This window comes from Dicentrarchus labrax, unplaced genomic scaffold, assembly GCF_905237075.1.
Source record: "Dicentrarchus labrax unplaced genomic scaffold, dlabrax2021, whole genome shotgun sequence".
Taxonomy (NCBI): Eukaryota; Metazoa; Chordata; class Actinopteri; family Moronidae; genus Dicentrarchus; species Dicentrarchus labrax.
Genome location: NW_026136712.1, coordinates 10860001 through 10872358, shown reverse-complemented (window position 1 = coordinate 10872358; position 12358 = coordinate 10860001). Strand labels below are relative to the sequence as shown.

At 40.7% G+C, this 12358-nt stretch overlaps 1 protein-coding gene across 2 annotated transcripts in view; it reads left to right on the top strand.

Annotated features, from left to right (window-relative positions):
- The first annotated feature begins 250 nt into the window (after positions 1-250).
- Positions 251-12358, top strand: part of LOC127373549 (ankyrin repeat and fibronectin type-III domain-containing protein 1) — a 129323-nt gene continuing 117215 nt past the window's right edge. The window contains exons 1-2 of one of the 2 annotated variants that reach the window (XM_051418137.1): positions 251-465; positions 5374-5469. In XM_051418137.1, coding sequence (XP_051274097.1) covers positions 5453-5469 — 17 coding nt within the window. In that variant the 5' untranslated portion in view covers positions 251-465; positions 5374-5452. Of the gene's footprint in view, positions 466-849; positions 977-5373; positions 5470-12358 lie in introns of those variants that run through there. The other variant, XM_051418138.1, reaches the window with a different exon arrangement.

Sequence of the window (12358 nt, the reverse complement as noted above, 5' to 3'; positions counted from 1 at the left end):
CCCAGGGTTTGTTTTGGGTGAGTGATTGTTCCGTGCGAATTACACTAATAACCGTAATGGAAGTTCACAAATTAATTATAGGCCGTAGCATATAATATATATAAATATATAAATCACTGGAAAAAATACAGCCTGCCATCGTTTAAGAGACACGAACTAGACTATAACTCTCTCGGATTATAGTGATTTATCTTCAGGCTTGAGTGAGGCGGAGCAAAGCATCCTTTGATAGAAGCAGACAGAGAGTTGAGAATGAGTCTGGGCGGAGAAAGTTAAGTTACCGCTGGAAGTTGTTCCTCACATGTAGTGCTAGTAGTTCCCAGTGTCGACATGATACGCGTTTAGGAAATGTTCGTACCGGCGTCACAACCTTAATCTTTTACGCATACCGACAGTGAGTTAAGTTGTTGACGGTAGCTAACCGCGACTCAGGCCGGGAGGGAAAAGGATTTCTTCGCCAAGAAGGTATGCGAATGAATTCATCTTTCCACACTTCTTTTTTTTTTTTGTCTCCATTAGACACTTGTGCACTTGTTGTTCGCTAGTGGGAAATAAGTTAATTTCAGTCGCGACTTTTCTTTAAGTGTGTGTTTTTTTTGGACTGTACTAACCTTTTCAGAAACCAACTGAGAGTTGCTAGCTAGCACACTTCACTCAACACTCGGTAACGTTAGGTGTATTGTTTTCAACGACTAGTGTCGGTGCGTACACACTGTTGTCATGACAATGCTAGGGAAACCCAGCGCGAGGCACGTTGGAAGACAAAAGACACCAGCCTCAGTGTTCAGCCTGCTTTGAGACTTTCTCTCTCAACAAAAAACTCCCCTAAAAGTTAACCGAAAGCCTAAAACAACACCACAAAGAGTGCTGTGTTATTCTCTTTTACTTTTCTGCACGGAACTATCAAATACAGCCAGCTTTACTAACATTTAGACATTGGTATCCTGTGTCAGTGGAAAGAAGAGCACATTGGGAGGTAAGAGGGTCAGAAGGATATGTGAAAACTGTTGGGCTAAGGTGTGTCCTGTGTTTATATGAGACAAATTGTGACCCTGCTAGTCAGGAAAAGGATGCTTTTAGTCGGCTCTTTGCTGTTTTATGGCCAACACACATGTGGAAATGACTGGCTTCCACAATAGAGAGTGAATAACACAATTGTCTTAGGGGAAAAGGAAAAAGATGTGTGTGTGGGCGAGTGGTGGGCAAAGCTTGCACAAGGGACAAAAAAAAGTGTCATTGTAAGTTTCACAGGGCATGTGTGTGTAGGTGGTAGGAAGATGAGGTCAGGGTGACTTTACATGGTCATGGACTCATGTGAGGACATGAGAGGACACAAGGGTAGTGTAGTTGGTGGGAGTCAGTGCCACAGATGTTACCGCACACATACAGTACACACACCCAGACAGAGCGAATCAGGCAGCCCCCCGACGTGAGTGTGGCTTATGTCAAGCAGGATAAGCTCTCTACGCTCTGTTGACTCACGATTATACCTGTTTACAAACTTGTGCAAGGGAAGTTTTCACAGCTCCAGATGCTGAAAGATGACAGGCTCATGGACAGGTGCCATACTTGTCATTGAGTGCAACGCCAGCAAAATATCCTAACATCAGCATCCGCTCCTACTGCTCATACATAAAACACTGGGTGGCCCAAACACTGAAACCACACTAAAGCCAAGACTATATTTAAGTTTTTATAATCCGTATATTTTAGAAGTCCAATTGCCTCTAATTTTCCCAATAGATCATTCTCTAATAAACCATGGGATTCAAAAGCATAGTCACTGCATTACCACCTTGCTGTCAGATAAGCAGTAAGTATTTGATTGATAAGATAATCATTTGGTCTATAAAACTGTAGAAAAGTTTTTTTTGAAACATTTTCTAAAACCCAAGGTGACCTCTGCATATTACTTTTTTTCTCCCACCAACAGTCCAAAAAGTATGTTCACATAAAATAAAGAAAAGATGCAAATAATCACAGTTTAGAAGCTTGGACGAGGGAATGTTTGACATTTTCACTTGAAGAATTGCCTGAATGATTAAACAGTGTTTAAAATAGTTATAATTTTCCTTTGATCTACTATTTGATTAACTGACTATTCATTCAGCTTTGAAAGGTTGACACGTTTAATAGTAATACCATGTGTTGTCCATAATAATTATGGTGTCATAATACAGAAAATTATATGGTGTGTGATACTACATACAAGTCAAGCATAACTGAAAATCCCAACTAATTTTATTGATAATATGTCCTGTCTGGTTCACAGATGTAGGGTGGAAATGTGTAAGGAATGTTGGTGGCAAAAGGCTGAAATAGTAGAGAGCAGAACAGTTTAAATGTGTAAGAATATATTTGTGATAGTAATCTTTACAATCCAGGCAAAAGAAAATGTAAAATAGTGAATTAATGTAGAAACTGAAATGAAATCCTCATCACATACTGTATGTGTAATTAGAATAGCTATAAATTACAGTCACAAAATTGCTTCCTATGATATGAATTATGCATATTAAGATAATGTATGGCTGGCAACGTATTGCTGCATTGATTATTTGTGCCAAAACTCCATGTCAGCGTTCCCTCTCTTCTTTTGTGTTGGGGCATGCAGCCGCATCTCCCCAGTCTGGCTTGCACCCGCAGGGCCTGGGAGCACACTAACACAGACACATAAACATACCATACACACATACACACACTCACACTCTCATTCACACACTCATGCACATGGGGCAACATGAACAAGCCTACATCAAAGATACATCTGTTTCTTATGCATGTTTGATGGGACAGGCAGGCAGCGGCTGGCCACTGCTCCAAGTTACAGCACAGATTAGTATGCATGACTAGGTGGAAGCAAAGCAGTGAATGCGAAGGACTGTGAAGGTGAGGGAAAGATACAGAGTTTAAATACAGATATGGGAACGGAGAAATGAAACATGAGGAATGTGATGAATATTTGCTTCTTGTCTGTTTTTTATAGGTCTGTTTTAAACGACAGATGACCTTTTGGCTTACGAGAAGCACTAAAGCAGGTGTTCATAGAAGAAAGGCTTTGCTTCTAATCATTTGATGACCAATATGTAGCCACTGCTAAGGCTAAGTGAGCTGCATATCTGAAAGCTGAGACACTAGAGAGTTAATAACTCTTTCTTTTGTTGTGGAGTTGTCTTTTGTCCTTGCTGTTTGATGTATTGTTGGCCTTTTTAGCTGCGAGCAGCTGGTACAAGTCCTTTTGTCTGGTTGTCAGTCTGTTGCCCAAACTTTGACATTCTGGGACACAGTTACAAAAACTGAATCTGCCGGTTTCCCAGACAAGGATTAAGCCCAGTCCAAGGGCATTTGGGAAATTGCTCAATGAATGTCTCTTTTTATTTTTGTCTATTTTTTGTAGGCTTACAGATTGTTTCCAGGGCATATCAGTCTGACTTCAGCTTAGTTGCTGAATTCGATATTTTATTCTGTCGCACCAGACATGATGGCTTCTCATTCAGAACAAGTTAGCCAAAACAATTTTCTATAGATTAATGTGTCAATCCTTTACACAAAAATAATGACATATTACATCTTGAATATCTGGGTAATTGTTTATTCTTGTCTTTAAAACAGTCAAAAAAACATAGCAGCAAAAACTGTCAGTTTCAGTCTGACAATTTAGATAACTGTCAGATACGTTTTCTTTCAATCCATTAATAAGCTAGTAGTTTCAGCAGAAGTCCTGTTTTGCCATTTAATTCTGGTAAAAAAAACATTGCTAGGCTTCATTAACTTGATTAGATATTTGAAATGATATCAATTAGTTTTCTTTTACGACACAGAACATATCACGTGAGCTGTGCGAGCCACACACAGATCCCAGCCGTAATAGACAGGAAAAATTATGTTCATAGTCCGATCGACATTATACCAACAACATATACACACAGTAGTTTCACTGTCTATATCTGTAGAATATCACAGACATGAAAAAAATATAAATGTATTTTTTAAACTCATCACCTCCTGTATCTGTTTGAACTGAAAAGATCTCTTGCGTTTCTGTGGCCAGAATCAATTCATATGTTAACATGGCTTTCATTGTACTGTATTTATCAAAGGCACACTCAGGATAGAAAGATAGGGCTTGCAGCAGCTCTGCAGCAGAAACGGTCTGTGGTCACCTCAGGCGTACGAGCTGCAGCAGTTCAGTGAGGCAGCTGTCACACACTGATCAGTCCATGTGGACGGACCGTAAGGTGAGGTAGTTTGCGTTGACCTTGCATCACAATGCAGCACAGACCGTCAACAACTGCTAGCCGTGCACTGCCAGGATTTTTCTATCAAATCAGTGAAAGCTGGGATTGGCCGCTTATCAATTTTTGAATGTAAGCAGATCTTGGCACAAGGACATACGCGCACCCCAAATTGAAATGAAGTTCACCTTCCAAAACATCCAGCACTTTGGATCAAGGGAGCGTCCCGTCGGTTCAACTCAACAGTATGTTTCTGTTTCTCGCCAGATGTTCTGCTTAATTAACATGCAGGTTTGGGGCGAGAGAGGTGTCACCACCCGTACACAGTTTATCCAGGTGCTGCAGCTCTGCATAATTACCTCACATTAACATAAATAATATTAATTGGATTCATGGTGTGTTTCCTTGAGTGAGAAATAGGCCAGAGTTATTGGTGTACGGAAAGGTTTGTTGCCGATGATTTGACTGAAGTCTTTCTAATGTGTTGAATGTGTTTTTGAGCAGAAAGCTGCTTTCATTCACAGTATTAATCAAATTTAGCTGTGTATGGGTTTGTGTGGGAAGAAGAAAAATATGTTTTATAAGATATATTATCTATGCCATATAGCACATAAACCAGTGGTAGCTGAATAGTATCCTTTGTTGGGATGAATTGACAAGATGGGGAGAACTTGCGAATCCTAACAGCGTTTATGAGCTTCAGCGCTTCTTCAAATTCTTTAGACGTCTAAGTAGAGGGCTGGGATCCTGGATAGTGCTTTTGAATACATACAGGAAAGTCCGAGACAGCACAGAAACCAAGGCTAGCTCTGTTTCTACCATAAATCACACAGTATGGAGACAACTTTGAAACTCAACACCTCAGGATCTGAGAGGTCTACAGAGGCCCTTAAAGAGACAGCGAGAGGGTGACAGACATAGAGACAAACAAAAGACAAGGCTATGGTTTGGGTGATTGTAAATCCTCTATGTTTCCAAAAACCTCGGGATTTAAAATGTGTGATGATTTTGAGTCAAATAAAGCATGGCCCATCTGCTTGTTCATCATTTCTCTCTCTTTCACATAGTTCTAGGTATAGATACATAGGTATACATGCTAACTGGTGCCAGGCTAACACGTGTGTGCATGTGTTCCCAGGTCAAATCCAGGAGTCACACTGTAAAAGGAGGACTACCAACCCAAACCTGGGGAACCACTGGAGCCCCGGGGTGCTGGAATGGAGCAACTCATAGAGTAAGAGAGATTATGTCTATATTTGTTATATCTGACATTTTGTTAGCATGTTTTATTGTGTTTACTAAATTAACTTCCTGCCTCTATTTTGGGGCTTCCTGGAACTGTTGTTGCCCACTGGAGATCATTCAACTATATATACTAGCAGATTGCAGATTACTTCAGCCCGCTGGGTCTCATGCATATTGTAAAAAATGACTTGCAGAAACACTGCAGGCCTTTCTACTTATCTCCATCCAAAGCCATTCATTTTAGAAAAGCAATTTTGAAGACAGAACCTTTTAAAAGACAGGCTTGAATGTTTAAGTGTTTGCGTGAGCTGAGGTGAGGACATTTAAAAGGCAGCGTGAAGATCATACTGGCTGGTCTGTTTGACATACAACATCTTGACAGAAATTGAAAACTAGCCCAGTCGCACTGTACTTTATGGACAACTCTTTTGGCAGCTGGTGACATGTAGATGCCCTGTGTTTCTCCAACCTGTCTCTCACTGCTTTAATAGGACAAGTTGATGAGCTGCTTTGGGTTTACAGCCCAACATGTCTGGGCATTTTGAAAACCTTTTTTTTCTATTTTTAGCAAAACAGGACTTATCATCATCCAGCATGAAAAAGGTTGTAGTTTGATTTGATGAATGGAGTTTCTGGGAAGTGGGGGTTAGATGCGCAGTCTTACAGTCTCAGTGACGCAGGGAGAGCAGGGAATACAAAGAAAGCCACATATAATCATGAATACACATTGGTAGCAGTTGGGCACACAAATCCTTGGAGACACCAAATTACATGTAAACTTTGTAGAACATGAACACAAACATTCCTATTCAGTGTCTCCCTTTTGAGCAGCGATTCAGCAAAAAGACAAAGGAAAAGCCTGGGAATGATGCCACAAAGGAGTGATAACCAAACTGTCTGTAAGGAGGCAACCTCACCCTGTTGGGGGATGGGGAGCTGATTTATCTAACCCTACATACCTCCAGTCGTCCTCTGTGAAGGAACATTTCTGATCAACACTGCTAGACTGCTGATATATTATAACACATCTATCTATCTATCTATCTATCTATCTATCTATCTATCTATCTATCTATCTATCTGTCTATCTATCTATCTATCTATCTGTCTGTCTGTCTGTCTGTCTATCTATCTATCTTATACTCAGCTTTCAGTATGTGTTGCTGTTCTCCTTCAAAACCTGCTGTTCGTCTTTCCCCACATAGTAGCTTCCTTTGCATATATATATATATTCCTTCCCGTCTTTGTCAGTGCTGCTGTGGCTGGGCAGAGTGTGATAAGAGCCATGGGAGTTGTATCTTCTTGGCTCTATTGCATGTCCTCTTCCTTACTTCTCAACACATTCTGCAGATAGCAGGAACAGGAATGGCATTGTGTTTCCGGGGTTGCTGGGTTTCTCTGTGTGTGACTGTGCATTCAAGTATGTGTGTGTGAATCACAGACTCGTCACTTGTCATTTTATTATACCTTTCTCTCACCAGTGCGAGAAGATGCAACATGCATAATTCATACCTGTGACTGTGCCTAGGATAGGGATGCGTGCCTACACGCTTTCCCTCCTACTCGCTACACCGCAGCCTGTCAAGTGAAACCATTCATTTACACTATGTCAGTAGCCTGCCCCCCCCCATGTCTCATATTGACCGTGACACATCAGTGATTGCTGAATCACCCTCCTCATTATCCGACACCCCCTGGCTCCTATGCCAACGTGACTAGCTTTCTCTTAATGATGAGGTTACGCCACCGACCTGCTGCTGCACCGTACCAAACAGTGGAGTGGCACAGAAGGGTTCCTGACTTGCGCAACTACACTCTCCTCTCTGGCCTGTGAGTCACTGATGAGTCATCACGACAGGGAAAGGGGCTATAAATGCACCCCCATTCAAGTGCACACACACATACACTCGTGCTTGTACTTGCACATAAGTGCACACCTTCTCTGTTGTTGGACAAACTCTGTTGTAGACACAGTTTATTGATGTTCATTGTTGTGTGTGTGGGTGTGAGTGTGTGTGTGTCTTGTATGTCGTCATGTCTGTCCTTTCTCTCTCTTTTTGTGTCCAAGTACACCCCCACGCTCACTCACACGCAAACACACACACACACACACACACACACACCATTATTTCTAATAATCAACATAATTGTAATAGAGTTTGTGTTTTTCAGATAAAGAGTGAAAAGCAGAACCGGTAATTGTTTGTCCCTTGGTGCATTCCAATTACTGTTCTGTTGACGCAGCATCGCTAAGATAAGGCCAAGCATAATGATGAGGATGAGGGCGGTTGTGATATTTGTGGTAAATTGGGTTCACAGTGGCAAGTATTCAACCACTAGAGGGAGACACAACCTTTAGATTCTAACACGAAAGGTTGAGTTCACAGAGTGAACGTCATTATATTATTATCTTCATGTGAATTAGTTGTCGACCAACAGCATTGCATTTCACTCTTGCTGTAAATTCATATATTTAAAAAAACTCACTTGATTGATGTTGGCAGTTCATAATTGTACTCAAATTATAGCAACAGAATGATTGCAACAGTATTCCATATTTCAAACAGTGGGCGGTAATGCCTCTTCATTTTAATGCCTCATAACATCTCATATGAATATTTCCTCTGCCTGCATGCAGTTTTGAACTCCTAAGAGGCTCATATGCTTATGTAGATATTTATTCGAATTGTCAAACACACGCACAAAAAAAACAGAACCTGCATATATGGAATCACTCAGTATTAGATTGTACTGTTTAATATCCCATGACACAACCTGTCGTAGCTTGACAGTTAAACGCAGGTGTGGTGACAGCTTTGTAGCAGTGGGCCTCTAGAAACCTATAGAAAAATACTTCTACCTCAACATCACAATTTCTGTTTTTACATTTTTATTTCTCGTATTACAAATATCATACTGGCATTTATGTAAAAAGGACCATCTGAAATTCACATATCAAAATTGCTGTAAAAGGAGATGGCACTCAATTGGTTATTCTCATACCATACCACTGCTTTAGAGATTGACATTAAATCTCAGTTAAATATAGCGCTTAGATTCCTCAGGGGATTTTCTCTTTCCTTGCATGTTTTTCCATGAATGCATCTCAAAATGATTATACTTACATGCACCTGTAGTAAGTATGACCTTTATAGTAAATGGTTAAAACATCAAAACACTGACACACAGTGGTTTGCATGAGGTCCTGATGCAGCTTGGCCAAATATGGACTGAACTGTATGAAATTCAATGTCCAAAGAGGTGTGAGAGCTGTTAGAGATTTAATGTGTTGCTCAAGGACACATATACATTGGGTGCTCACCGGCACAGTGGCTTGAGCTCAGTAAAGGTCTCCGTAAAGATTTTTCTGGAGCTTGTGTGTGTGTGTATGTGCAAGCTACACCCCCCCCTCCGAAGAATTGATGAGCTCCCTAATCACTGGGGACTGAACTGGAAAACCACTACTGAGAACAGGAACTTTTAAGAGGAGGAGAGGTTGGAAAGGAAATATCACGCTTGAGTAAAACCATCCTGCGCATAAAATATCTCTGCAAACCAAAAGTGAAGAGAATAAATTGTTAGAACTCTCATTACTAGATGGAGAAACAAATTTGAAAAAGATTCACACTGACTAGTTTTGGAAATATTTGTACAAAAGCGAATACAAAATTGGATGAAAATGACCAAACGTCATCTAGGGCTGTAGACAGCAATTATTTACATTATTGAGTCAGAAAACTGTGAAAAAGAGCCCAATGTCATGCCAGAAATGATAAACAATAAAATATTTTTAATATAATTTATTTTTGACCAGAAACCAACTATTCTAAAAGTTTTCTTGAGTTTTATGCTATTGTGGTATTATATTTTGTGGGGGTATTCTAAAATGTATGTACATTTATAACATAGAATAGATGATTCGTGTCCCCATGGTCACAATAAAAGTGCCATCATCATCAAACTGTCAGTGCTGGATTTCATGTGACGGATGGAGCTGTTGTGTGATCACGATTACGGTCACTCTTCGCTGAATACTTTAGCAGCAGTCGCAGTTTGAACTTATTGAGTCTCACTGGCTGTCTATAAACTGAAATGAGGATGGTTTTTATAGCTTAATCCAAGGTTTAAATATGGCCGCCTTGAGCAACAAATAAAGGAGATGTCCAATGTGGAGCAGTGTTTGGAAGCTTTTAATAGCTCGTTAATTTCCCTCTTTGTCTCGGCTCACATCGGTATCATTTGTCTGGAACAGCTGGCCAGACCAAATTTACTCGTCTCTTTGAATTACTTCCACTGAGGTTAAGCTGGCAGCAATCTGACCATGGGCTCCGACATTAGATTTATTCACACCCCGTATAAAGAAATCAGTGTAGGGAAATTGAGGTCTAAGCTATTTGAAGAATAATGGTGACAGTCTATTAGGCGACTTCAGGGTATATCTGCATTTCAAGAAACCAGAGGCAGGGGGGCCGGAAATCAGAAGTGATACACAGGCGGGTGACAAATTAACACCTCAAACAAATGCAGATGCTTGCATATAGGGCACGAGGGGTCAGAATGTTTGATGAGGATGAAAATTATGTAAAAACAAGATTGTACAGGGAACCTCACCTGGGCTGTCGGTTTATCGGGTGTGTTTCTAGAGGATGCAAGTGATGCTTGTCACAAATATCATTAGGCTCTTGCACGGTTTTGTGTATTTGTGCAGGCTTTACTTATGTTGTGCAAGTGAACAGATAAAAAGAGTACAATTCAAAAAGGAGAGTTAACATGTTTATTTCTTAATCTTCACTCTGATGAGCTGAGTAAATGCTATCTGTCGCAGTGAGCAGGTAACTGGAAGGGCCCTAATTGGTCATTTGGGGCTGAGCTGTCAGACTGAGAGGAAGCCCGGGTGCACAAACATGTTGATTTTAATACTTCTCGCCTTCACACTGCAGCACTTTACGCAGATTGTTTTCAAAAGGTGATTCATGGTTGTTCAAGGTTCTCAATCCTTCTTTTGTGACTTATACACTGCAACTTTTATATACAAAATCACCATTTTCGTAACAGTTACACAGTACATCTACATTCAGAGCAATGCTTTCTCATTAGTTACCCAGGGTACATTATAACCAATCTACAAACATAAAACGTTACACTTCTACACGCCGTTTCTCTAGTCCTGCAAAATACACAGGTTCGGGGGGGGGCATGAACACATCATTCACAAAGTAGCTGTTGCCTGAGGGAACACTTGAAGCTTCCTCGTCAAAGCCACAGGTTCAGGGTTTGTTTGGCCCTAACGGCAGTGACGTCAGCGACCAGTTGGATTGGTTTTGCTCTCTCCGGCCTTTTTTTTTAGTTTGATCTATGTCACATTTCAGTCCTTGAGGTGCCTGTTTATGTCGTGCTCGTCACTATGCACTCATGCTGAGTGGAAGGCTGCTGCATGCATTTGAGTTGAGAAGACAAATTATTACTGCCTCACAGGGAGTGGGTGTGTGTGTTTGTGTGCATATGTGTGTGTGACTGCTTCTGATTCTCCAATGCCCTGCAAACAACATAGCTGGAAGGTCTCATGTCTATGTCTGCAGATAGACACAATCTCAGTACGCCGTCAAAACCTTCTACAAACACTCACATGTGCGCACGCCTGCAAACTGACACATCCTTGATCCTTTTTAATGTTTTCCTGTGACCTCTCTCTTGTTATTATATATTTTGGTGCGTATGTGTGTGTGGAGCTTTGTTCCAAAACACAATTCCCTCAATTCCCAAAGAGAGATTCTGGTTGCGCTGTGGTGTTGCGACCACCACCGGAGAAGCACTCATCTCACACCGAACTCACCGCCTCCACATATACGCACACGCAGAAACAGATACATACAGCAGTGGCCGCCTAATCACTCTCCAGATGATGATGACAATGAGGAATGACACACTGCGGTTCACATCTAACTGAACTGCTGCAAAATGAATCATGGAGGGCAGTCAGCTGGACATCAGACACAAGCAAAAACAGAAACAGTGGTCGGCTTCCATCAAAACAGGGTGTGTGTTCGTGTGTTTATGTGAGGAAATCACTGGAGTGAGGTAAAATGATGAGAAAAACAAAGACAGCAGTGAACATATTGAGTGGCTGTGTGAGTGTCAGTCACTTGATTGAAAGGGAGAGACGGAAATAAGAAAGAGACAGTGTACGGTTGGGAAGGAGTAATTACCCTCTAATGGTTTCTGAATCAAAAATGTATTGAATTTTCCATACAGAGTTTTATATAAATCATATGTTGGGGTACATTAAAATAATAATGATGTATTTATATATATATATATATATATATATATATATAAAGATGGCATTTCAAGCTATCCTTTTTCTGCTGAGGTGGTAGCCAGCCCTGGTTTGTGCTGAAACTGCACACTACTGTACCAGACATGCTTGGTGAATGATTTCATTATCATTGCAAGTTTTTTTCATTGCTGCCCTGTAGCCAGTCAATTAAAAAGACACTTCAGCATGCTTTGTATAAAAGCTTTAGCAGTGATGTTACTGTAGGCATGACATTTATAGTCAAAACACTGACACAGTGGTTTGCATGAAGTCCTGATACAGCTTGGCCAAATATGGACTGAACTGTATGAAATTCAATGTTCAAAGAGGTGTGAGAGCTGTTAGCTAAGGACACATATACATCAGATGCTCAACGACACTCAGTAAAGGTCTTGGTAAAGATATTTTCTAGAAGAGGAATGGAGATCTTGGAACAGAAATATCATCCTTGGAAATATTTACTCACCAAACCCTTCAAGGTTATCATGTAAATGTATGAACTGCACATGTATATGCTTCTGATTTCTGTGACTGGCTTTGAATTGGACATATGTATGGTTTT